Source organism: Misgurnus anguillicaudatus, chromosome 5 (genome assembly GCF_027580225.2).
Source record: "Misgurnus anguillicaudatus chromosome 5, ASM2758022v2, whole genome shotgun sequence".
In the NCBI taxonomy this organism is placed as follows: Eukaryota; Metazoa; Chordata; class Actinopteri; order Cypriniformes; family Cobitidae; genus Misgurnus; species Misgurnus anguillicaudatus.
In genome coordinates this window covers 23065042-23093028 of record NC_073341.2, presented here as the reverse complement: position 1 = coordinate 23093028, position 27987 = coordinate 23065042, and the positions used below count along the sequence as shown (strand labels likewise).

The 27987-nt window shown below is 36.8% G+C and overlaps 2 protein-coding genes across 12 annotated transcripts in view; one reads left to right on the top strand and one right to left on the bottom strand.

The window, feature by feature from the left end:
- The window catches only part of slc20a2 (solute carrier family 20 member 2), a 45827-nt gene extending 43171 nt beyond the window's left edge, over nt 1-2656 (bottom strand). For 3 of the 4 annotated variants that reach the window (XM_055167989.2, XM_055167990.2, XM_055167994.2), the window contains exon 1: nt 1097-1237. The gene's annotated coding sequence lies outside the window, so the exon portion shown is untranslated. Of the gene's footprint in view, nt 1-1096; nt 1238-2536 lie in introns of those variants that run through there. The other variant, XM_055167992.2, reaches the window with a different exon arrangement.
- hsd17b3 (hydroxysteroid (17-beta) dehydrogenase 3) lies at nt 1215-17180 on the top strand. 8 transcript variants are annotated; one of them, XM_073867759.1, is made up of 11 exons: nt 1215-1352; nt 8095-8141; nt 8515-8590; nt 8678-8785; nt 10193-10260; nt 10379-10423; nt 10704-10738; nt 10831-10912; nt 15964-16029; nt 16205-16354; nt 16450-17180. In XM_073867759.1, the coding sequence occupies exons 3-11, from the start codon at nt 8530-8532 to the stop codon at nt 16543-16545; spliced, it is 711 nt and encodes a 236-aa protein (XP_073723860.1). In that variant the 5' UTR covers nt 1215-1352; nt 8095-8141; nt 8515-8529; the 3' UTR covers nt 16546-17180. The 8 variants fall into 8 exon arrangements, 4 of the variants coding, with proteins under 4 accessions (XP_073723860.1, XP_073723859.1, XP_073723858.1 ...); XR_012369662.1 differs by lacking the exons at nt 1215-1352; nt 16450-17180 and adding exons at nt 5216-5748; nt 11547-11694 and having other exon boundaries at nt 8098-8141; nt 16205-16279; XR_012369661.1 differs by lacking the exon at nt 1215-1352 and adding an exon at nt 5393-5748 and having other exon boundaries at nt 8098-8141; nt 16192-16354.
- The last annotated feature ends 10807 nt before the right edge of the window (nt 17181-27987 follow it).

The window sequence follows — 27987 nt, the reverse complement described above, 5'->3', positions numbered from 1 at the left end:
AATGAGTGGTGTGTGAAATAGCATGTGTTGAATAACTTCAGGGTTAACTGTACTAAACTTGGGCAGATCTGAACCTGACCATTGTTTTTGGTAAACTTAGCAAAACACTTATCTGTTCTAGGCCACTGGTACATAAACACCAGAGGTTTTTGCTGTCTGATTCTATTAAGATATGTACACATGCACGTGCAATTTCACAAGTTGCCTCTTGTTGAATACAGGATCTTACCATTCGCATGCACAGAGGGTGTGTGATTTAATACCAGTTTCTAATACTTGATTGTTTGTATTCAGTTATATTAATGTATTTAGTCCATTCATGTCTACAGGGAAATGTGTGAACTCAGCAGAAGGTGCCATCTGTTTAGTGCTTTTAGATCCATAAAAACACAAATATCAGACATTCCACAAAATGATGTAAATAGGGCTTGCAATATATTTGACTTTTATTTAAATACTATGTAATACTTGTCATAAAGTTGCCTACGTCTGACTTGCTCCCGTCCAGATTGGAGATAGCAGTAACACTGTCCCGCGGTCCAGACACACTGATATTTAACAAGCGTTTACCATCGACCACATTTATTACTATACACAGTGATTTAGTCGCTACATTATGGCATACTGCCATTGTTGTGTCGTGTAAAAACTGTTTACCGTAAACACGAGTGTTATTACGTTACAAATCGTTTCAACAATCACGTGTACACCGTCTCGTGAATCACTGCAGCCTGTCCATTGGATCTCTTGCCTGCCTCGTGTGCCCTCATCAGAACGAATCAACACAAATAAAAACAAAATGAACACTCGTGGTATTGCGAAGCAAATTATAGCATAACATACCTTTACAGTCGTACCAATCCGAGCCTAAGTAAACCCCCGTTAATCCCCTAATATTCATTAGACAATAATCTCGCGTCTCAAGCCATATGTAAGTACATATAGTCAGGCACAAACAACAAAGTAACACTACGGACCGGGCCTTTATCATTCCTGAACGCGTGGTTTTTACAGAAATATTCCCTACAACGTGGATCTGATCGATTGACTAATCATTGGCTGCACGACACTAGTCAATGACACGGCTCATACTCACCAAGATGAGGATTCTCTGAGTCCTCCGGAGAGGTTTATCGTCCAGTCAATCAATCTGAGAGTATCTGCTTATTAAAGCGAATATTTAGCGCTGAGATTCCTAAACGCTTCCTTCAGCTCCGGCGACCATGTTTGTCCTGACTGACTGACTGACTGACTGTTGCTGTGTGTGCATCCGGGCGCTTGAGGGATCAGGGGGCAGGAGCTTTCCGTGTACGGAAAAAACCGGGACAGAACCAGTGGAGACAAGCCCGGCGGTACGGTGTAATGTCATGTCCCGTTTTACCAAAATATAGGCCTAATGGCAACATATTTTTGCCTTTTATTAGCCTAAGTTCGTGTTTTTGTGGAATGTATGTGTTATCCAACTAGGAACGAGAGGAGGTCGTTGGGAAAACTAAGGAGATTTATTGCAATCCATTCATAACGTCGATATTCTGTATTTTCGTCGAATATTTGGCCCAGTTAGCACGTGAATACGCTGGATATGAGTATATTTTCCCGAATAATGTGGTGGTTTTATACGTCTCTCAAATGGTCAGGTAATGGTCGAGTTGTTACGTAATAACAGCGAGTGCTGGCCACATGCGCGCGACACGAGGCACGTTCAGAAGAGAAACAAAGCAGCATGCCCGTTGAGCTCATCCTTTGGCGCTGTTTTACAGCATTGTGCCTTAGTTGGATTGAATTTTGTACCATTAGTTTTATTGGATAGCTGTTTGCACAATGATTAACGAGTTATGGCTCAAGGCAATGCAGCATGATAATATTTATGCAAGATCAATATAAATGATTAATTTTAATTTAAGTTGAATCATTTTACTACTACATATAAATGTTGGTCTGCGTACGTTACGCTTCCCATGTAAAGTCAAAAGACTTTTTTGTCATTTTTATTGCAATCAAAAAGTCAAGACTTTATAGACAGTTCATTTACTAAGCACCCAGAAAACACTAAAGTTGGTGAACAGCGACCTCTACTGTTGCATCGCGATAATGCAAATGTCTGTCTAGTAGTTCGAGGGGGAATCTTGGCTCGCCTGCCTGGAAAAAAGTTTTCAAACCACTTCAGCTCGCCAAAACATCTCTCTTAGGTCATATACCAAACTGGTTGCCAATGACTGGGTAATGAGGCAGAAAATATTCAATACACCCATTCAGTTTAAGCCATTTCTGAGTGGGCAGTCAAACAAGGCCTTTTTTCTGTGGAACAACGGCAGCGCTTTCTTCAGTAAATACAGAGCAAAGAATTTAACTTTTGTGTTTGTAGAATTAGCACGTTATTTTCTGGCAATTCATATTATATTGAGCGTGAAAGCTGATTGAGAAAGGGAAAAGGCCACTAGATGGCGGTGAGCTCAAATATTAAGAGTCATAGCCGATTAAAGAAGAACGTTAGTTAAAACAAATGACAATTCTCTCATAAAGTTAATTTACTTACCCTCGTGCCGTCCCAGATGATTTGCAGTATATTAAAATGCTGTATTGTTAACCTCCTATGTAGCCTATGTGAGAGTCTTCTTATATTAAAGTAAATCAAACGACTCCAGTGGGTTTATTTTGTCTTCTGAAGCAACATGGTACGTTTAATATTTTTAAATGATGTATCATCGTTGCGTATCCATAGTACCGTACATGTCCGTACATAACATCGAATCTCATTGGTTCTTTTGGGCCTCGTGATTGTCATGCTTGTTTTACTATCATACTGCTAAGAATAAAGTGGGCCTGTTGACTTTAAAGACTTAGTTCACAAGATAACCAATAATTATAAACTTTTTATAATTAAAATGTCAAACAATGAAAAAATATGAACACCATAAACCTTAAATATATAAAATTAATTAATCTGATTTAAATGGTTAAATCATGTCATTGAATTATGATCATTATGATGCTTATTATACCAATGAATCTAAAGAAACTAACAGAGATGGCAGATAATATACAATGTGTTTAAAAGGTACACCATAAACAATGATAGCTTCCCTACAAAAAAATCCAGCAACGCTGGTTTTAGCTGGTCTCCCAGCTTGGTTTTAGCTGGTGTAACAAGCTGGTCTAGCTGTGTTTTGGCTGCGTTTAAGCTGGTCTAGCTGGACTTACACCAGCTACTGCCACCTTAAACCAGCTACCAGCTTCCCTTATGAAAATTAACCATGTTTTTTTTGTGGTAAGAGTGTAGTAACCATGTGTTGTTGTTGTTGTTTTTTAGTGTATTGATTACTATCGGCAAAACCATGGTTTTACTACAGTAACCATGTTTTTTCAACTGTAGTAAAACCATGGTTAATTTTTGTAAGGGTTATGCTGGATTTTTCATTAGGGTTAATGTCTATAAGCAAAAACATTTCGTGTTTTCCCTGTGAGTCACAAAAGAACATGGTTACTGAGCTTTGTTCACTACCAAAAATATCACTAAAAGAAATTCCCATTCAAATGCATCTGAGAAAATACGGAGCCCCTAAGGGGACATGGATCAAAAATTAAATAAAGTTTAGTTTTGCGTGCGCACGTGAAACTATCGTGTTTAGTTTTGCGTGCTCACATGAAACTTTCGCTGTCACGTGCGCACACGATAGTGTAACGTGCACGCGCAAAAGTTTCACGGGAGCACGCAAAACTAAACTTAAAAAAAATTCTGCACATGAAGGTTTCGCGTGAGCTAAACTTTATAGATTTTTTTACTCCAATGTCACCTTAAGCTTGGTAGGTAAAATCAGTGGGGATATACCTAAAAACAAACCAAAAGGTTAAATGTTTCTATGGTTAAAGACCCAGTAAACTGGAGTGTTATATTTAATCTATGTGTTTAAGGCCCTAGCAATGCCAAGGTCTACATCACAAAAAAATCTTCGGAAGCTTCAAGTGGCACAAAATAGGGCGGCGAGGACTGTCCTACAGTGCTCTTTTAAGACTAACGTGGCCCTGATGCATAAACGCCTTTCTTGGCTCACAGTTGACAACAAAATTAAATTACGATTAATTTTAATATTGTGGAATGCTATATTTATGAAACAGCCACAGTTTCTCTCTGAGCAGCTTGTTTTTGTAGGAAGTGGACATCTATATGCCACCAGGCAGGCCCTAGGTGGTGATATAAAACTTCCGCTTCCTAGGACAAACTTTCTGAAACGCACATCACTTTATCGAGCAATATCTATTTGGAATCGACTTTCTGTCTCATCACGCAGAATTCATAACAAATACAAATTTAAGAGGACAGTAACCAAGGAATTGCTGCAAATGATCTAGTGCCAGCTGGAAATTGTCATGTTCTTTCAAATGCTTTCTTTTTTTCTTTTTTTCCCCTGAACGTTATTGCAATGTTTGAACTATTTTGATTGTAATTTGTGTTGTTATTGCTTTGTGTAATTTTATGTTGTGAATAATTTTAAAGAGGACCCCAGGAAGATTAGCTGCCATTAAATGGGCCGCTAATGGGGACCCTAAAAAATCAATAAAACAATAAAACAGGTTTGATACCCAAGAAATGTATGCTGCTAAAATGCGTATTTTAAATGTACTATATTACGTTGCTTTGGCTATAACCATCTGTCAAACACAAGAACTTGAATATGTTTGTATCACGTCAATACAGTATCAATCATCAAGGTTATTACGAATTCATGCAAGAATAAATTTAAAGGACAAGTTTGGTATTTTAGACTTAAAACCCTGTTCTCAAATTGTTTATGATGAAATAGAACGGTTTTGACTGAAATTTGGACATATGATGCTGGCCCGAGAATTTTCGGGTGTTTGTTGTATCACCTCCCACCTCTGCAATGGCAGGTGCACTGGAACAATCCTTCCGAAAATGGATTAAACTTTCGTTTACAAAGACGTGAAACTCACCGAGTGGTCAGGGATGTTCACAAACAAACACCCGAAAATTCTCGGGCCAGCATCATATGTCCAAATTTCAGTCAAAACCGTTCTATTTCATCATAAACAATATGAAAACAGGGCTTTAAGTTGTAAAATACCGAACTTGTCCTTTAAGAAACAAGGTCAGAATTTTAAATACAGAAAAAAAGACAAAACTATTTTTTAATGTTGTCTCAAGGGAAAATAATAAAAAGTGTTTTTTTATTATTATTTATGCACAATTTGCTTCATTTGTATCCTATCTATGAGTATGTTTCACTTTCTTATAGCACTATCCCTATTTTCATAGTCCAATATGAGTCAACATTTTTGCCACATTTTTAACTCATTTTTAAGTGTGAAAGACAAGGTAAGTCACTTAAATTGACTTTATTTGAAAATGGGGGAAAATACTTCCTCCAAACCACACAAACACAAAAAATCAGGAATGTGAATAATGTCCTGTTTAAATAGGGCAGAGAAGATTCTGATTGGCTGAAGGGGCTGTCAGCACTGTGTTTTGAAGCTTGTGGTCAGATTAGATGAGAGAATAGGAGAATCGTGTTAGTCAAAAGAGGTACTAAGCTAGCAGGAAGGACTAACTTTAAGTCTTGAGATAAGCCTCTGCCATGACACTCACTGAGATTATATTTATTTTGGCTGGAACTTGCACTGTCATGCTTTTTGGAGTGAAACTAATATGTCTTGTCATGGTGCTTGCCCCGAAGATCTGCTATCCTCTTCCCGAGTCTTTTATGACCTCTCTGGGAAAATGGGCAGTGAGAAAAAACTTTTTATTATTTTCACTTGCCACAACATTAAAGAACAAAAATGTACACAGTTTTTTCTGTATTTAAAATTCTGACATTGTTTCTTAAATTTACTATTGCATGCGTACTCTGTGGAAGTCTACATTTTCATTTTTATTAAACTTTACAGATTATACTATATAGATTGTAATGCATTTTCAACTCATGCACTGATTTGTATTAAAGAAAATAAGTACAGTTAAGTATGCAGTACAAAAAGTATACATGCAAACATTACAAAGCACTACCGTGCGACTCTTTATTCAACAATTAAATGATGATTGATACTGTATTAACTTCATATTGAAGTATTCAAGTTCTTTGACCGGTTATAGCAGCATATATTTCCTGGGTATCGAACTTGTGACCTTGGCATTGCTAGGGCCTTGCCAAGTTTAGTTACATTTACAAAAGTAAATGTGATGTCACTTTTAAACAAGCATGCACAAATTTGGTTCTGTTCCACTATTTGCTTCCTAGTATACGCACAGCAAAAGTTTTCGCCCTGTGGCCCAGGAGCAGGTTTCTCATCTCACTTTTCATTATTCCTCAGAGGATCTAGTTTCCAAAAATTGCACTTTTATTGTCTGCTAAAGAGAAAATGTCTTCCTATATCGCACTTAAAATTACTCTGTGTATACACCGTCAGCAACAAAAAATAATTCCAGACGCTTTTTCCCAAGCTTCCTTTCCATTCCATTTTGGCACCGAGAATTACCAAGAACAAAAGGCAATTAGAACAGTATGTTCTAGCACACATTATTACTCTATTCATTTCTTTTGAGTTTTGAATGGTTGTTCCTGTCCATTTGAAATCAAATCTCTCATTCTGTAAGCATTCTTTCACTTTAAGGCTTTAAAAACTTCCTGATGTAGGTTTGGGTGTATGCATCACGATTGCGATGTTTTTCACCAGGGTGTTTCTAGCATGTTTAGTACTTTTCCTTTCACTTGAACAAATGATAATAAAAGAGTTTGGTTATGCAATAGTGAGCTCGGTTTATTGAACTGAATGCCTGAAACTACATCCCATTTGTCGAATTATACAAAAAAACTCAACAAGAAGATGGGATTGTCCACATTTGCATAGCTTCTAAGACATTCAATATACATAGCTGCGATTTCCCAGAGGTTTCATTGTAAAGCAGGGTACTACTTGTACTTTCTTGCGTCAAGAACATTGGCGCAAAGAAAGAACGAAGCTTGGGAAACAAGTTAGAAAGACATAAAAAACCATCTTGTCACAAATAAGAGACCGCACGGACTTTAGTTCAAACCTTTGGCCTTTGTGGGGTGTCAAAGCAATAAAAGCATGATGGCAGTAATTACATGTGACATCATTTCCTCTAAATTATTCTGGCTAACCTACGGTCAACCCCCCCCCCCTTTCTTTCAAGTTGCTTTTACCACCTACAATGTGAACTTCTCATGCAGAGAAATGATTCTTAGTGGCAGCTCAGAGCAGATGACTTTTCACATAAATGCACCCTCGCATTCCCTGTTTATTAAATTGCTGGGTACACACAGTCTGTTTAAGTACATGCTGTTTAAACAAACCAAAGTTTGTTTCTAAAGTCTGAAGTGTGAGAGATTTTCAGAGAGAGTACTGATAGCAGATAGCCCACCTTGTTCTGTAATAATTTGCAGGTTCTGTAATATTTGCAGTTGGTGGAACATAAAAGGATTTAAGTTATATTCAGGTTTGATTTGATTTATTGATTTATTGAGTAGCACGATTATGTACAGTATAAAAGTTAAGTTACATTTGTGACCATGCAGTCTGTGAAAACGCACAAATGTAATTTACTGTTTTCTACATAAAATCATCTGTAAAAAATCCTTGTTGCACTTAAATTTTTAAGTTTAATCAACTTGAATTTACAATTCATTTAAATTATCTAGTGAGGAGTTGCTGTAAATTATAACATTTATAATTCAAAATAAATTTATTTCAAGTTTATTTTTATATTTTAAAGCAATTCCTCGCTAGTCAAGAAAGTTTAAATTAATTGTAATTTTATATTGATTAAACTTAAAAATAAAAGTGCAACAAGGAATTTTTAGTATAAAAAGTGTAAAAATATTCTGTGAAAATATAACCTTGATATCTTTAATATTAGTTTGAGGTATATATTTACATATGTACTGTGGGGACACATTTTAAAAAAGCATCTTAAAAAAGTCTTGTAAAACGTCGCCTTTAAGATAACATAAATATACACGACTGCTAAATGACAGTAAAAATACAATTATTATTTATAACTTCCCATTTATGCAGGTTCTAAAAAAAATCTGATCTTGAATCTGTCTTCTGTTTCAGTGATCACTGGAGGTTCAGATGGAATAGGAAGAGCATATGCACAAGAGGTAACATATTTATGACAAAATCAAAGCTATATTAAATACATGTTAAAACTGCCACGCCTTCCTGTACTCTAAAAATGCTGGGTTATTTTTAACCTTACATTGGCTAAAAAATGGACAAACACAACAGATGGGTTAAATAAACCCAGAAAATGTTTATATTTGACCCAACAATGGGTTAAAATAACCCGGCATAGGTTAAATTACAACCCAGCAGGTTGGGTTTGTCCATTTTTGACCCAACACTTTGTTGAAAATATCCCAGCATATTTTAGTGTGTGCCCTAGTATCAAATGTTGCATTGTGTCAGGCTCCATGAATTGCAGTAATGACTTTGCCTTTTAATAACAGTCATCTTTGTCTTGTTTTTCTGCAGCTTTCAAAATATGGTATGAATGTGGTCATCATCAGCAGAAATCAAGAGAAGCTTGACAGAGCAGCCAGGACGATAGGTTAAGAATTCACTGTTGAAATATCAGTTTTTCACTTTAGATTTTGGGGTCAGCTAAATGTAAATCATATCTTTTCTGATCTAACAGAACTTGCTACAGGAGTGCAGGTCAAAGTAATAGCCGCTGACTTCACCAAAGATAATATATACGGACACATTATGGAATGCATAGAGGGGCTGGATATTGGTATTTTAGGTCAGTATAGGTTTTATTTCCTCAAATTATGATCCTTACACTTTCAGAAAAAGGTACAAAAGTTGTCACTGGAGTGGTACCTATTAAAAAGGTCTAATATGTACCATTACACTGTAAAACCTTAAAGTTAACTCAACTCAAACCATTTAAGGAAACTGGTTGCATTAAACCATTTAAGTTTTAAAGCACATACATTTGAGTACTGTGAATTTAAACAAATTGAGTCATGTGCAGTTATGCACTTTTATTTAAGTTCACACTACTTGGGTATAGGTGTATAATTGCACATGACTCAAGTTCACAGTACTCAGGTGTGTGTGTTTTGAAACTTGGGTGGTTTGAGGCAACCGGTTTCCTTAAATGGTTTGAGTTGAGATAACTGTTAGGTTTTACAGATATGTACCTTTGAGGAACATGTACAGGTGGGTGATTCTCATGAAATCCAGACTTAGAAGGTGTCCAGAATCAGAGTTTTTTAAAAAGCCCTTGAAGCCAATTTTTTTCACATATAAGATTAAGGTCTGAATTAGCTATAACGATTATTTTTAGAGGATTTAAAAAACATTTCCTATAGAATTATTTAAATTTTTTAGATTTTCATTATCAAAAATTATCATTACCGCAACATGATATTACATTAAATATGCATTTACAAACTCATGTTTTGGTAACTAAAAAAGTTGAACTAAAAAAGTTGTCTACAATAAGTTTAAACTTTTATCTGGAGAGAAAAAAATAAGAACTGCTTACCTTGCCATCTTGAGTGTCACAGTCAATTATGTCCCTACCAACAATTTTTTTTAAATGCTAGTTCCTTGAGGGCTTAAACAATGATTGAAAATTGTTGCGGAGGATGAGAAAATTGGTCTTGGACACATTTATATTCCTTATTATTGTCTGTACATTTACCAATGATTACCAAATACCACATGTTTCTTTACTGTAAATGTTTATAGTATAACATGCACTGAAGCTTTTTATTTTTTAGATTTTTTAATTATAAATATTTCCATGTCAAAGCACCCAAATCCAGTCATGGACACGTTGCGGTAATGAAAAACTTCTTAAATGTGGAAAAAAACTGCAAAATTGTTTTGTATGATGTCATTCGAAATCATCTGCAAAATAGTACATGACGAGATGTTTGTGACTGTATGCTTCTTATTTTGATACTCTTACTTATTTTAATCAAAATGTTTTGTGACACCTCATAAGTCTAATTTTGCGAGAATCACCCAGGTCCGATTGTGTATTTTTGTAGTATGCATCTTTTAGGTACTTTTTTGAAAAGGTAGTACCCCACTCTTGTACCGTTTTGTACCTTTTTTCTGAGAGTGTAGAGATTTACAAATTATAGCTGTTTGTATTGGCTTTAAACAATTTGAAAATGTTTAAATTCTTACACAGTGAATAATGTTGGCATTCTGCCCAGCCAAATACCTTGCAGGCTGCTTGAAACAGCAGATTTGGAAGAGGTGAGACAAGTTATGATAAAAGCATTTATTGTTAAAATACTATATATCGCTACTAGCTCTCAGAAGTGTGTTTATCAGATATTGTCATTTATACGTTTCATGTGGTGACCTCACGTAGAGAATGTATGATGTTATAAACTGCAATGTGAAAGCTATGGTTAAGGTGAGTAGAAGCATTGGTTATTTGAATAGAAATGAATAGAAATGCAAAGTTTGATTTTACTCATTGATTTCAATCTTTGACTTGGCATGGCCTAACTCAGTCAATATTAAAGACTGATCATTGGTTTTATAGAATGTTCTTTACTATGACTTTTTCTCAGGCAGGGTCTCAAATGTTAAGGCTTTACATATGTAGTTGCAGCATATCAATTATTGCATCCTACAGGTTTGCATGAAAGCATTGGTTTATTCAAGTGCTCCATATTATGGTTTGCTTTTAGATGTGCAATATTGTGCTACCAGGAATGAAGGAAAGGTTTGACTTTTTTCTCACAATCTTCTCATAATGTTTGCATTAAAGTTTTCTTTAAGTATTGTACACATACTGACTGTTTGTATTTTTATTAGAGGAAGGGGAGCCGTTTTGAATGTGTCTTCTGGCATAGCCAAAATACCCTGCCCTCTTTACACCTTGTATGCAGCATCTAAGGTAAATCTTTGTTAAGACAAAGCTGAAAGTCTTTGTGTTTTTGTCTTTTTTGCCATACTGTGATTTAACTGTAATATTACCTATAGTCTTAATATTTGTTTCTGCCTTTCTAAATAACATCAGATAAATATAAAGATACAGAAAGTGGACAGGTTGTGTGTTTACTTCTACCCCAGGTGAAAAAGTAGTACACTTCCATAGTGTATTTAGAGTGCTTTGTTTTCGCACACTAATCTTGTACTTAATATACTGAAGATTCATCTTTAGTTCTTCTTAAAGAGCCATACAGATCCAAAATCGAAACTAACCTTTATTGCAGTGTGTCATGTAGCTGTCCGCCAATGTAAACAACGTGTAAACTAGTTGAACCAAAAAGTGCACGAATAATAAAGTTATTGGCTTCTAAAGCAGGGAGTCGACTCTGAATCGCTGAAACGAGTCGTTATAGGGAGTGAGTCTTCTTCGTGATATTTGCCACGTCACACGAACGCATTCAAGTCGCATGAGATACTAATCTCCGCCTACAGCCTTGCCCGGGGGAGAAACTAAAACTATGACCCGCCCACAGCTAGTTAGTGTGTGTAAACATCAGCTCACGCTGTGTTTTCAGTTTGTGTTGTTTTCACTACCAAAGGAGACTTTTTCAAGGAGGGATATAGTAAACGTGTCTGGCTGTGAAGAATCAGTGGTTAAAATTAATGGAGGGATTTAGACGTTTGGCAATGAAAGATGGTTCAGTACCCACTTTATTTGGAACAACATGCGTCTCCTAACCACAACCTGTAAGTATGATTATAGCTACATACTTGCTTAAATGAGTTTAAAATGTCTATCATCATTTTTATTGCTTGGATTAATGATGAATGATGTTGTCAGAGAGTCACGTTAGCAAGCGGTTAATGCATGCTGCACTTTCGGTTTTGCTATGACCCAGTTATTTTACATAAATGCTTAAATGAGTGTAAAATGTCTATATAGTCGTTTTTATTGCTTGGATTAATGATGAATGATATCGTTGTTTAAACTCTATATGCTGTCAGAGTCACAATAGCAAGCGGTTAACGTAACTCATGCTCACTAAGGGTTTTGCTATGACCCGGTTAGTTTACATAAATGCTTAAATGAGTGTAAAATTGTTAGTTTCAATCGTCGTTTGTATTGCTTGGATTAATGATGAATGATATCGTTGTTTAAACTGTTAATTTACTGTCAGAGAGTCACGTTAGCAAATGGCTAACGCATGCTCACTTACGGTTTTGCTATGACCCGGTTAGTTTACATAAATGCTTAAATGAGTGTAAAATGTTAGTTTCAATCGTCGTTTTTATTGCCTGGATTAATGATGAATGATGTGTATTGATGTTGAAAATGTCTTCTCAGTAAATTATGTTAGCACGAGGTCAATACATGTTGCACTATTGTTGGTCTGTGCCACTGATCTGTGGTCTGTGCAAAGACACTCTGTCAGTTAACCAATCAGAGCAGAGTAGGCTACTGAAAGGTGAGGTTTAAGCAGACTGAGTCGTTGAACGGCACGAATTGTTGGGGATTTCTGAGAAATTGGGTAATTTTAAATTTATATTTTGAGAAAATTACAGTGTTTATTGACCTTGCATGCATTTAAACCTGTTGTCCGGGACTTATAAACAGTGATAGGATGCTTAAAATTGTCATCTTACTGGCTCTTTAAGATTTTCTTAAGATTATCTAAGTGTACTTCACTGTGCTATTTTGAGACACCATGAATATGAACCAAAATGCACTTTTAACATACTATCTCTGTATTAAAATTTTTTTTAGTTAACACTTGTATTAAACTTGAACTCAACTTTCATACAAAGATGGGTTCAAGTTTACTACAAGTCGTACCTAAATACATTTTTTAAATACATTTTTAGCACATTTTGGTTCATATTTATGGTGTCTCAAAATAGCACAGTGAAGTACACTTAGATGTTCTTAAGATTATCTCAAGAGGTACTAAAGATGAATTTTTTGTATATTGGGTGCAGGATTGGTGTGAGAAAGTGGAGCACTTTAGGTACACTATGGAGGTGTAGTACTTTTTCACCTGGGACAACTAGCTTACATCTGGTAACTAATGTATCTGAGCAATTCCACCATTATGGATTTGACATTTGCAGTCAAAACTTAAAATATAAATAAACCACCCATCAAAAAAATATCAGTGTCAAGGCCCACCTGGCTCAAAGCAGACCTGACATAAAATGGGGAAGACCACACCGTAGCGTTAAGTATAAATATATATTTATTTACATAAATGGCCGGAATCAGCATAACAAAATATAAGGCATAACATGTCTTGGAGTAAAAGGAATATAACAAAACGAGGACATGGGAGCTTCCAGGAAAACTACGCGATCGGAGAGAGCTCACTCGAGACTCTCCCCGTCGGGGCAAGCCACAGGAATGAGCGAGAAGCCAAGAGAGAGAGTCCATGGGGAAAAACCCCGCCTTTTATAGTCCAACCCGCCACCCCTGCCCTCAGCACCCTGCAAAAAACAGAGACAAGCAGCACATAGAATAAAGAAGAACATCAACGGGGTCATAACAATCAGTCTGTTTACAAGTTAAGTTTAGGGAAATGCATGCATTATGGATGTGACAAAAAACAGACAAGTTTTTGGGAGACAACATACTTTGTAGGAATTCTGCCAAGATGCAGTACAACCCAAAAAATGAAGAAAGAATGGTTCTTCAAAGAACATTTAATTTTTTGTATTTTAAGTTTTGTATGCGCATTTATGAGGAAGAAGCAATATTATGGACAAAACAATTCTGATATTTACATTAAAGGAACAGTATGTAGGATTGTGGCCAAAACTGGTATTGCAATCACAAAACTTGTGGCTAAAACTGGTACTGCAATCACACAACTGTTGGCCAATACACAAAATGACAACATAAACATCAGTTGAGGGCTGCAACTCCACTTTTTAAATGACAATATCCTGGCCAGACCACTGTTGTCAGTGATATAAGTATTTGAAATGAAAATGATTTCTTAATGTCTAGTGAAATATCAGGCCCATTTTATGATTAATTGATATACATTTCTTACATACTGTTCCTTTAACTTAATTATAGAAAATAATTGGAAAACTTTAACAGAGACACTGCATGGGTAAGTAAACCACCAAATATTTAAATCTGAGATATGAGCATTGTTAAAAACTTTACTTTTCAAAATAAGGTTGACACAATAAGTCACAATAAATGTGAAATAAAAATATCACTGAGCCTCATCTCTTTCTCTGACTAAACAGATAAATGTGATTAAATCTTATCTGATAAAAATGTGTTTTACGAATATCATTCTATACAGGTGCTGGTCAGTGGTCATATAATTAGAATATCATCAAAAAGTTTATATATTTCACTAATTCCATTCAAAAAGTGGAACTTGTATATTATATTCATTCATTACACTCAGACTGACATATTTCAAATGTTTCTTTTAATTTTGATGATTATAACTGACAACTAAGGAAAATCCCAAATTCAATATCTCAGAAAATTAGAATATACACGGGTTTCCTGTTTACAAACATTGCAGGGTGCGTTCACATCCTAGAGGAAGAAAGCCCGATTGGTGAGCTGGTCCGCTACGGCAACAACCTTTAGTATTGAAGCTTTCTTTATTGTTTGTATGATGACTAAATAAAACGTGATTTTAGTTGGATCTGTTTGTCTTTAATTTTGCAGTGTTATTGTTGGTACTGTTGGTACAATTAACCGTGCAACAACTTCTTGGCATTTTGACATCCCTTCTTTCTGTCTCTCGGTTAGTGATGACTTCACAGAGAAATCCATGTATTGTGAAAAGGTTCAATATTAAAGACACCTGGTGTCAAACTCAAATCAGCTAATTAACTCAAAACACCTTGCACAAGGAGGGCAAGACACAAAAGGTCATTGCAAAAGAGGCTGGCTGTTCACAAAGCTCTGTGTTCAAGCACAGTAATAGAGAGGCGAAGGGAAGGAAAAGATGTGGTCGAAATAAAGTGTACAAGCAATAGGGATAACCGCACCATGGAGATGATTGTGAAACAAAATCCATTTAAAAATGTGGGGGAGATTCACAAAGAGTGGACTGCAGCTAAAGTCAGTGCTTCAAGAACCACGTATGCAAGACCTGGGTTTCAGCTGTCGCATTCCTTGTGTCAAGTCACTCTCAAACAACATACGGCGTCAGAAGCGTCTCAAAGACAAAAAAGACTGGACTGCTGCTGAGTGGTCCAGAGTTATGTTCTCTGATGAAAGTAAATTTTGCATTTCCTTTGGAAATCAGGGTCCCAGAGTTTGAAGGAAGAGAGGAGAGGCACACAATCCATGTTGCTTGAGGTCCAGTGTAACGTTTCCACAGTCAGTGAGGGTTTGGGGTGCCATGTCATCTGCTGGTGTTGGTCCACTGTGTTTTCTGAGGATCATAGGTCAACGCAGCCATATACCAGGAAGTTTAAGAGCATTTCATGCTTCCTGCTCCTGACCAACTGTATGGAGATTTCATTTTCCAACAGGACACAGTGCCAAAGCTACCAGTACCTGGTTTAAGGACCATGGTATCCCTGTTCTTAATTGGTCTGCAAACTTGCCTGACCTTAACCCCATAGAAAATATATGGGGTATTGTGAAGAGGAAGATGCAAGATGCCAGACCCAACAATGCAGAAGAGATCACTATCAGAGCAACCTGGACTCTCATGAGCAGTGCCACAGACGGATCGACTCCATGCCACAACGCATTGCTGAAGTAATTCAGGTCAAAGAAGCCCCAACTAATTATGGAGTGCTGTACATGCTCATACTTTTCAGTTGGCCAAGATTTCTGAAAATCCTTTCTTTGTATCGGTCTTAAGTAATATTCTCATTTTCTGAAATACTGAATTTGGGATTTTCCTTATATCACACAGTATTACCTTCAGTCAACGAAGAAGTAAAGATGTGTATAATAGTCATTTTCAGGAAACCAAGTGAATAAAACCAATGAATAAATTTAAAAGTAAATTTAATAAACTTTTTATCTTACAGGTTTTCGTTGAGAGATTTTCACAGGGTCTTCAAGCAGAATATAGATCCAAGGGAATTATCATTCAGGTAGAGTAAAATAGCATACATATTAGGTTGTTTAAATAAAAACTTACATTGTGTTATATTGTTCTTTTAAAGCTATCTTTTACTTCATTTGTTTGCCTGAGCTGTAATCTCTCAATAACAGACAGTCGTGTTTTTTACTGAATGCATGTTGTGAATTATCAGTCTCCTTTCTCAGACAGTGGCTCCATTCGGGGTTTCAACATCAATGACATTTCATCAAAAGCCAGATTTGGTCACATTTTCAGCTGAGGATTTTGTGAGGAGCTCCCTAAAGTATCTGAGGGCTGGTGACCAAACATACGGAAGCATCACTCATACAATATTGGTATTGACAGAAATGTTGTGCTCAATTTGATAAATAATTGAATCATTTTATAATGTGCTCTTTTAATATAGTTAAATGACTCCATTTATCTGTAGGGCTGGATTATGCAGGCCATTCCCACATGGGTCCTACGGAGTGAAGCGTTCCAGGATAACTTTGAGGAATATGTGAAGGAGCGGATTAGAAGATGAACGTTTATGTTCTCTCTCTCTCTCTCTATATATATACCTAACACTATTGTGTTGTTTGCACTAATTGACAATAGCTGCATCCACTTCATGGCTTTTAAAAATGTTATTTAGCTATGCAGTTGTGTAGTATGAATACATTTCTTTACATGTAATTATAAATGTTTAAAAGCTGACAGCTCCTCTTCACGGCCACTTTGTTCTCATGGGGAGATGACAAAATGAGAAGTTTATCCACGGGCCTCCAAAATATGTTGTATCAGTGCTGATAATGTAAAGTATTTATCCTTAAAATGATATCATATCATATCAGTAGAGAAACAAGACCTTGTTAACATAACAGACAGTTTGTCTCCCAAAAGGCCATACAGAGGCAAAAAGAGAGAATAAGAGATGTGACCTTGTTATTTCCTCAATTGACACTGATCAGACTGTTGAAAAGTTTACATGCCCATTGCTCGTAATGTATTGTGTTGCCTTCTTGAGCATCACTGAATGTTTGTATCTTTTGTAATAATTCTGTATGATTTTCTCAAATGTCCTCGGTGTATGAAGATGAATGTCAACATTATATAGTCAAATCACTGTTGGAAACCAATTAAATATACAGAAGATGCTGGAAAAGCAAATAATGTGAAGGACCCGGAGGATTTTTCTTGAAGAGAGAATAGACAGTTTGAAATAAGAAACTAATACATTTACAAAAATAATAAAACATAAAAACAATCGCTGATCAACCAGTATCTTCAGTATCAAGTGTATTTAGACTTTTCAAATGGATTATTTTTGGAAGTTCAGTTATTTTTGTATCATGTGGACTATATGTAAAAAATAGCTACCCATTTTCAGTACAAAAATAAAAAAACTTAGATTTGTATGATCCCTTTATTTCTTAAATAGCCTACAAACATGGCAGTTTATGCAAGGTATATTTGGCGCCACACAGTGGTTAAGGACTAGTTCACTCAAATGAAACGTCTGTCATTAGTTAGTTACCCTTATGTTATTACAAACTTTATGCTGTCATTTTTTATGGACACACAAAATGATACCTCTTTTGGCTTTTGATCAATCTTTACGCAAATATAAAAATAAACATAAAGCGGTGCTCGTGGCTCGTTCACTGCATTTTGAGTCATTTAAATTCACACAGTTGTGTGCGTAAGGTCTGTGAAAGTATTTTTAATTAAGTGAATTTTATTTATTTATTTATTTATTTTGCTACTTCCTGCTTATACTCACGTCTAGTGGGCTATGTGTGTATTATCCGTTTACAGAAATAATGAATTCAGTTTACCGTATGTGTTGTTGGGGATGTTTCTTCCACTAATGGTTTTTTTTAAGTCTTAATTTGGCCACAACTTTCTCTGTGTTTCAGCAAATGGAATGATTTTTGGTGACAAATATTATATTTACACATATTTTGAGCAAATGTTTTGGCATTTAAAAAACCCCTCAAAATCCATGTTAGTGGATGTTAATTAATTGGCTGTAAAATTAATCAGATGATTTTATTTTCAAATTTATTTCCATAAATTTGGTAATCAACCTCAGTACTGATCAAAACTACCAAATCTTTACAAATATTCCGTGATTTTAACTCTTTAATTGACTCTTTAACTCTTTAAAAAGTTCACAAGTTTCAGTTGTGTGAGTAAGGGTTTGTAAACATTGAATGACTATCGGGTGTGCGCGCAGCATGGGGTCAAACTGTTCATACCATCCAGGCTTTATAATTTAATCTAACAGGGCTGAAAAATGATGACTTACCTCGAATGAACAAGCCTCTTTGATATTTGCATTGTTCCAGTCTGCACGTTAATTGCTTGCAACCGCAGATGTTGTATTTTTATGTTTTTGAGATTCTGCATGAATCGCGAAAACTTAACGGAAGACCTGGTGCGATTTTCACAGCCCACGAGGTAAGTATAGGCATTTTTGACGATACCGAATAATACCCAACTCAATCTGCTGTAATGGCTTTTCTGACCCCGACATGCGCAGTGGGAACCTGTGACGTGAACCGTGAAGGGGTCAGTTTACCTTAACCCTTGTTGGGGGTGTTTTCATCCACTAAGGGGTTTTTTAAATCTCAATTTGGCCACAATCACTTTATTGAAAATCAATGCACAATGGTTAAAAAAGAAAAGTGTGTTTTACAGACTTAATTTACCATGCTACAGTTCGCCAGCAGAGGGCAGACTATTTACACTGCAACATAAAAAGACACTGGGACCATAGATACTCTCTATCTTAAGTCCTAACTAGTTTGGTCTGACAAGTTTAATAGAAATATATATTTTTTTAAATCATCACGATTAATAAACAGATTTTGTTGTAGAATGTTTGTGTTATACAGGACCTTAACTCTAAAGGCACATCATAAGACACTGGAGTCAGATTTCAAAGATCAGATCAAGTACAGTGATGGGGGACTTCCATTGCCCATTGAGGTTTTAATCAAGCTGTTCACCCTTGAGCAATATGGTCTGATTGAAGTACAGTTGACAGAATAACTATCAGTTTACCTCATATTATTGGTGTTTGTGTTTTTACTACAGGGAATTTCCACGGTTAATGTATAACGCTGTGCAGATAACTTAACAGAAAAGACAGCTATGTGAAATCAGACAAAGACAGTGATTAAAACATAAACACTCGGAAATTACTTCTTTCATAGTGTTTTCATCTCACTATTTAAATCATGTGTCATCTGTGCTTGCTTGAACTTTTTGTTGTGTATCTTGTACATAAGTTCCTTTATCTTAAAGCCACATAATACATAGATATGAGAAACGGTTTATTTCAAATATTTGTGCCCTTGTTTTATTTATGTTTTTAGGTAATACTTTACAATAAGGTTCTATTATGTTGGCTTGACAAAACAATAATGGCAGAATCCAACACACAGAATCCTAGTTTTCTTCATCTACTTTGTACTTTGTGATCAACAAACAAACCAAATAATTTTGATGGCATTAACCTGTGGCAGGGCCGGAGTGGGACTCATTTTCAGCCCTGGAGTTTCATGCCTTAGACCGGCCCACTTTAGTTCACGACTGACTATTAAAATATCTTTAAACCCTCAGTAGTATAAGTCTGCAGTAGTGCACTGTTCTCAGAAGCCTTGCAATTATTTTTCCATAATGTCATATTCCGTGCAAATGCAGTAAACAATTATTATTTTTGCCATAATCATGCAGACCTACCATAGGACCATAATATTACTAAATTAAACTTATTCAAAAACTAAAGGAAACAAATGTGTTCGTGTTTTCCCCTATATTTCTATTTCTAAAAAATTGTGAGTCTTGAGATTAACTGTTGGGTTGATAACGTTTGGAAACCCCTGATATACAATACACAAGCAAGATTTATTAAGTATGCATTGGAAACAAATGGAAGAAAGTCTTTTAGTACTTAGATCATGTCTATTGCTAAATAACGTAGGCTAAGGTAAGCCTACATTGTGTTAAAAAAAAGAAATATCATGGATATACTTTTGAAACTACTTTTTTCAAATAAACTGAGTTTTGCATCAAATAGATTTTTGTTCCTCTCGCAATAAACGATGAATAATGACTATTCATAGAAAATTCATCTATGACTTGGATAAAAAAATACGTTTTGTAAATTCTTTTCCTTTTAGAGGCCAGCCCGTTTGTATTAAGACGCGCTAAAGTTTATTTAAAATATAATAGACGCGCGGCCGGCAAGCGCACTCAAAAGACGCGCTCAAGTTTATTTAAAATATAGACGCGTGGCCGGGGAGCGCACTCAAAAGACGCGCTCAAGTTTATATAAAATATAGACGGGTGGCCGGGGAGCGCACTCAAAAGACACGCTCAAGTTTATTTAAAATATAGAGGCGCGGCCGGCAAGCGCACTCAAAAGACGCGCTCAAGTTTATTTTAAATATAGATGCGCGGCCGGCAAGCGCACTCAAAAGACGCGCTCAAGTTTATTTAAAATATAATAGACGCGCGGCCGGGGAGCGCACTCAAAAGACACGCTCAAGTTTATTTAAAATATAGAGGCGCGGCCGCCAAGCGCACTCAAAAGACGCGCTCAAGTTTATTTAAAATATAGACGCGCGGCCGGGGAGCGCACTCAAAAGACATGCTCAAGTTTATTTAAAATATAGAGGCGCGGCCGGCAAGCGCACTCAAAAGACGCGCTCAAGTTTATTTTAAATATAGATGCGCGGCCGGCAAGCGCACTCAAAAGACGCGCTCAAGTTTATTTAAAATATAATAGACGCGCGGCCGGGGAGCGCACTCAAAAGACACGCTCAAGTTTATTTAAAATATAGAGGCGCGGCCGGCAAGCGCACTCAAAAGACGCGCTCAAGTTTATTTAAAATATAGACGCGCGGCCGGGGAGCGCACTCAAAAGACATGCTCAAGTTTATTTAAAATATAATAGACGCGCGGCCGGCAAGCGCACTCAAAAGACGCGCTCAAGTTTATTTTAAATATAGACGCGCGGCCGGCAAGCGCACTCAATATAGACGCGTCTGAAACAAAACTCGTTTTCAAGTAAGCGCTTTGAAAACCAGAAGACAGCGGCACGTCCTGCGTTTCCCATGCGTTTTAGATGTCAATGAACCCTAATGCAAGAATTCTTCCAATAAGTAGTCGGTACTCGGGACACAATCAACTTGTGCATAAAGCGGCGGGGACATCTCTCACCCGCAAATACGCGTCATCCCGGTGGCATGACAACACCGGCCCTCGTGGCCAAAAAAAACAGACCGGCCCACCGGGAATCCTCCCGGTTCTCCCTATGGCCAATCCGGGCATGACCTGTGGTGGCTTTCTGTGGTGGGGAAGAAACGTTCCAAGGATGACAGCAGCAATGACAGTGTTCTTAATATGACAAAGTAAATGTTTTAATTAATGCCATTAATGTTTATTTTTTTTAATCAGTGTATACCACTAGTCAACTAAATGAATATAACATGGCAAAGATAAATGCACATTTATATATTGATTCAATAGATTTATAGCATTTTGGGGAAAAATTGCCATAGATCTATTGCATTTTGTAAAAAAAACAGTTTTTTAATAAATCTTTGAAAATCAAATTATGGATTTGAATTTTTTATGTTATTATAACCTAAAGATGCTATGTAAAAGTTTGTAACAGAAAATAGTGTTTTTAATCTTTCTTGGTATAGACATTTTTTTTACAGAAATTAGTCAAAATGGATATATTGCATTTTGGAACCACTTCATTTATTATATATTATTCTTCTTTTGTCTGCACAACATCGTAGATAAACGGGGTTTGGGTCTTTTCATCATGCTAGCTTCATGTTAAATCATACTAGAATCATGCTAGCTTTATGCTAAATCATGCTAGCTTAAAACTAAATCAAATTATGGATTTGAATTTTTTATGTTATTATAACCTAAAGATGCTATGTAAAAGTTTGTAACAGAAAATAGTGTTTTTAATCTTTCTTGGTATAGACATTTTTTTTACAGAAATTAGTCAAAATGGATATATTGCATTTTGGAACCACTTCATTTATTATATATTATTCTTCTTTTGTCTGCACAACATCGTAGATAAACGGGGTTTGGGTCTTTTCATCATGCTAGCTTCATGTTAAATCATACTAGAATCATGCTAGCTTTATGCTAAATCATGCTAGCTTAAAACTAAATCATGCTAGCTTCATGTCAAATCATGCTACCATTTTGCTAAATCATGTAAGCATCATAGCTTAATGTTGTAATAAATCATGCTAGCTTTATGCTAAATCATGCTAGCTTTATGTGAACTTAATGCTGTCTTCATGTTATTTGCATTATGCTTACTTTATGCATTTGCTGGCTTCATGCTAGTTCCATGCTAAATCATGCTACCTTTACGTTAAATTATGTTAGCTTTATGTTAAAAAGCTTCATCCTTAATCATGCTAACACCCAGGTAGCCTACTAAACTAAACTGTCAAACTTCTGTCAAACAGTTTTTTAACATTCAGGCCAGGCTTTGTCAAGCCAACATAAAGTTTGTCTTCAAACTAGCATCTAGTTAAGATTTGTTAATGCACTAGCTTACATAAACGAACAATAAGCATTATATGCTTATATAATTTATTCATTTTTATTTATGCTAGTTATTAACAGTACAATTGTTTGTGCATTACCTAATGTTAACATATACAACAAATTATTTTAAATGTGTATTAGCAACCAGCGTTGAGTGAAAAGGGACAAACCCAGCCGTTGGGTTAAATTAAACTAGACCATTTTTACATTCGACCCAACAATGGGTAAAAACTAGCCACTAGCAATTTTGAACCATATGAGAGAATATGAGGTTGGGCCCTCTACCACACCCATGTTATTACTAATAAAAACAGACAGATCTCACAGAGTCGTGTTATAGTCACACAAAAAAAAATAATTTATTTGTGTCCATGGCAAGAAATTCAGCTTTTTTTGTGCCTTGAGCGCGAATGTCTTTTTAGCAAAATTTCTATAGGCTACCGTACTTTCCGGACTATAAGCCACACCAGAGTATAAGCCGCATCATTCAAAAATGCGTCATAAAGACGAAATAACAGATATAAGTCGCAGTGGACTATACAACGCATTTATTTAGAAAATTATTTCACAAAATCCAAGCCGAAGAACAGACATTTAATCTGGAAATGAAGAGTTTAGTTGCAAAACGAGATAAATCCGTTTTTGACATTTTTGTCAAAACATGTTTATTATTCTGTTATCATGTTATTATTTTCTTTTATGGTGCTACTTAGCTGTATTTTTAAGTTATGATGGTTTAAATAAAAACAAACCAACTGCAGTTGAATTGATATTAATTGGAATGCACAACCAAGAAACGAGATTTATGAAAAATTAAAAAAATGGAGTTATCTCGTTTGGCAAAGAAACTCTTCAAATGCAGGTTATTCAACTAAACAATAGCAGACAGAACCGCAGGCTGAATAGATGTCTGTACGTTAAAGTAATATTATCAGTTATTTAAACGATAAACTATAGCATACAGAACTTACCTGGAAGGTTGAATAGGCTAAATTAAAGCAACACTATGTAGTTTCCATGTAAAAATGACTTACATTTCCCCCATGTGGTTGAAAAGCGCAACAGTGCCTGGTATCAGACACTCTTCTGCAGGCAGGGGGAGGGGCGGGGCTGTGTGCTCTACCCTCCACCGCCACTTTCAGAGTGTGCTTGTAGCAGCTGGGAGGCTGCTCAGGTTGCAGCAACAGTACAATTTGTCCAGTTAAAAGTTGTTCTATCACTGAAATAATTTTAGAGACATTATTTAAAGGTAAAAAAAACCACATAGTGTTGCTTTAACCGAACAAGCCAGCTAGCGTGAAGTTCGCATACTCGTCATTCCACATTACAGAATCCATTGAATTACATAAATACAGAAGCAGCATATGGCGGACTCTCACGACTGTAGACGGTTATGTTGTCTCTTGCCTCATAAATGTCAAAATTAATTCATACTGACTTACAAGGCACACCTGACTATAAGACGCAGCACCAGCCAAGTTATGAAAAAAACACGGCTTATAGACCGAAAATACGGTAAATAGTTTTTCATGTTCATAGCACGACTTTCTTTTTAGTTTCATTTTATGTATTGTTTTCTCGTTGTTTTTCCTATTTTCTTCCCATTGTCGCTTGGGGTTCGGGTATAATCATTTTCTGTTACATTTTTAGACATCTTAACACAAACCCCATCTCCAGGCGAGAATAGTTTTAAAAACGGAAGAAAACGTGTAGAATGTACAAACCAATACATAAAAGTATATAACCCAAACCCCAAATCTAACCCCTACCCCAAGTGAAAATGATTAAAAAGTAGGGGGGGGGGAATGAGAAAACAATACATAAAATGACACAAAAAAGAAAGTCGTGCAACGGACACGAAAAACTATTTATAAAGATAAAGACATTTGTGTAAAAATAGCACGAAAAAAGTTGAATTTCGTGCCATGGATACAAATAAATGAATCAGTTTTTGTGACTATAACATGACTTGCCGTGAGATCATGTTGAATAAAAATGATCTTTGGGGGCCCCAACAGTGCTTGGCCCTTAGAATTGTACCGTCCCCCCACCCCCTAATGATGCCCCAGCATCCCAGCATTTTGGGTTCAAACAACCCACCATAGGTTAAATTATAACCCAATCAGTTGGGTTCATCCTTTTTTTTTGAAAATAACCCAGCATTTTTTAGAATGCAAGATTGCTTTAGAAGTACTGCTTCATGTGCAAACTTATTGCAATTTTTTGTTATTGCTTGTCCAGCCAGACAAGCTTGGCAATTCATTATTTCATATGTACAAATATAATAATTATTGTCAGAACATACAGATTGCGAACTGCTTTGTCATCAGACTGTATGTGACTGCTTGTAATCTCAATAAGCTTTGCTTGTGTGGTCCGGCTTCAAGGGGTTTGAGTCCTTACGCACATAAACAGCAGGCAGATGTAGAAGGATTGATTGTTTACTGGACTCTCAATTCTCTAAACAATGGATCAAATGACACTGAACCTTGGCAATCAAATAAAGGATCTTCCTCGCTCCCCCATGACTAAACATTTACCCTAATACATCAAAAATTCCCACTCATTACGGCCTGGGACACAAACACAGTATATGGACAATTTGGAATCAAATAGAGCCTTTAAGTGTGTATTTGTTTAATTTTCTCTGTTTGCTATTAAATGTGTGCTTTATTGCACGTTGTGTAAGTATCACTTACGGAAAACACCGTCGGTAAACAGAATCCGGGAAGAGGAATTGTCTTATCATTACACGCTGAAACATTTTAAATGAGGTCAAATAAGGCAGTGAGGCATGTGGGAACTCTTTCAGGGTCAAACCACAGTTTCGAGTCCATATTAAATGAGAGTTTATTGTTACACAGCATTGTACAATGGTTTTGTGAGGTGTGAGAGAAATGAGTGTAGCTAAGGCCTGAGGCTTCATCTTAATGATGGAAGACCGGTCACCTTGCTTAAACAGCTGTAATTTCCTAATAAAATTAAGCAGATGGGTTTTGTGGACTGCTTAAGTATTCAATTTAAACACGAAATCCGTTCTCAGGGCACTTTCGTGAGGACCATGTATGCTTTTCCTCAAAACTCTCAGCAGGATAACATGTAAACAAAAGCCATGCTTTTCCGCAATGTTACACATTCCAGGACTCCTTCAGTAAAAGTTGGGATAATTTGCTTACACTCCGAAATCAAATTAAATCCCCTGTTGCCCGAATGACATTGGGAAAATAAGCAAAGCAAATCAGAGTCAGCAGGCCCTTCTCTGTGTGTGACTGCAGTCTCGGTTATTATAATAGGCAAAGCAAACAACTTGTTTGACCTGCCCCAGACTGAACTGCAGTGCTGATTGAGGTGTTACTAAAACAAGCACATCTGTATTTGGGAATACGCCGTTGTGCGGCATGCAGAGATTAGCAGGGAAAAGTCTGCTGGATGTAATCGTGTAACAGCAACCAGACAATGCATGAAAATGACAAGTTTCATGCAATATAAACAATACACACTGATGAGACTTCTCCGCACTCGTGAAGATGACAACCATCCATGTTTCACCTCCATCAAGATTCTAGTTAAGGAAGAAACCCATGTGCTGTGGGAATCTCGAGTGTCCTGTTGGGGCACCAACATGATTATATTGTTCGCTATCAGCTCTTATTCTAGTGTTTAAGGTCGACTGAGACTCTCCGTTCACCACAGAACAACAGCTGAACGATGTCAAACAACAACTGCGGCTCTCATTTTACACTGATCTTTCGTGACACCGCTAAACCGAAAACTGAATACGTAGCTGTTCGAGGAGAAAAGTAAGCGACGCATGCGTTAAAGAAAAACACCCCCGTTTTTCAATATTTTACTATGTCCTACCCCAACCTAGACGAACCAACACATCCCCATCTTCCTTCGATGCGTGCACCAAACATCTGTACAACGTGTTGCTAATGTGTTAGCATTTAGCCTAGCCCCATTCGTTTCTAAGGATCCAAACGGGGATGAATTTAAAAGCCACCAAACACTTCCATGTTTTCCTAATTTGAAGACTGTTACATGAGTAGTGACACGAGTAAGTATGGTGGCACAAAACAAAATGTGGCGACCCCTTTAAGCGGATAAAAATGAGAACTACACTGTATGGCGGAAGAGCACTTAGTTTGCAGCACCTCGACCCCTGGCGCAGCAACATCATCACTCCTGACTTCGGAAGTTTGAGCGACAGGGGGAGTAATCAGGAGTGATGATGCAACTTGGCGCCGAGGTCGAAGTGCTGCAAAGTGCTCTTTCGCCATACAATATAGTTCTCATTTTTATTCCCTTAAAAAAATCGCCATGTTTTATTTTGTGCCACCACACTTACCCGTGTAACCCCTCATGCAACAGTCCCTAAATAATGCAAACATGGAAGTGCTTGGTGGCTTTTAAATTCATCCCTGTTTGGATCCTAAGGAACGAATGGGGCTAGGCTAAATGCTAATACATTCACAACACACTGTACAAATATTAAGTGCATGCATTGAAAAAAGATAGGTATGTATTAATTTGTCTAAGTTGAGGTAAGAACAGTAAAATATTGAAAAACTGTGGTGTTTTCCTTTAAGCAATGGCCTTAAAGGGACACTTCATTGATTTGCATTAAGCTTTGTATCGTTAGAACCCCAGTCATGTTTTTGAATGGTCGTGCATCATTCTCTCAGTTTCTCCTGAGACGGGAGAAATACTGATTTCAGTGTTGCACTTCCTTCTTTCAATGATGCAAAAATCTTCATTTTGCGTCATTGAAAGCAGGAACTGCTGTATCTTTGTTGAGGATTAAAGACTACAGACACTCATTCCTCATTTTTCCAAGGTGGGGGCTATGAGTGGGACCCACTCACGCTACAGACCTATTACAGATCAGTGGGTGGGACTTACGAAAATATACGAACACAGGCGAAATAAACAATCAGCCGCCATCTTAATGCTAAGCTAAGCTAACAGACATTGTGGAGCGAGCCAGAGTTCATGTAACAATAATATGGAAGAGGGTGATTTCGCAAGTGTGATGCTCTAATCCGCTGTTCATAGCACCTTTATGAGCCACAATACAGCAAAGAGCTCAGGCAGATGGAGGAACAGAAGGCCAAAAAGTAGGCCGGGGCTTCGGCTGCGTAGAGGAGCCCGGGGAAGACGCCGCAACCCTCGGCCTCTGCTGCGTAGAGAAGACCGGACTGGCTCGAGCTTGGACGGACTAGTAGTGGCTGTACTCTCGCTGTGCGCTTTCTGTATAACATTTCCGCATCAGATCAGGATATGTACGTTTGTTTGGTGAATGTATACATATTGTGCGGTGGACGCATTTGTGTGCAGGATGCAGAATTTTCTTCGGGAATATACATGTTTGGCCAAGCACTCTTAA

What these genes read in the sequence shown, in the direction of transcription:
- hsd17b3 (XM_073867757.1), top strand. Translation starts at nt 5,595, where the DNA reads ATGACACTCACTGAGATTATATTTATTTTGGCTGGAACTTGCACTGTC. An exon ending in GAAGAGCATATGCACAAGAG is followed by an intron (nt 8,142 to 8,514) that starts GTAACATATTTA and finishes GTTTTTCTGCAG; the next exon opens with CTTTCAAAATATGGTATGAA. An exon ending in CTACCAGGAATGAAGGAAAG is followed by an intron (nt 10,739 to 10,830) that starts GTTTGACTTTTT and finishes TATTTTTATTAG; the next exon opens with AGGAAGGGGAGCCGTTTTGA.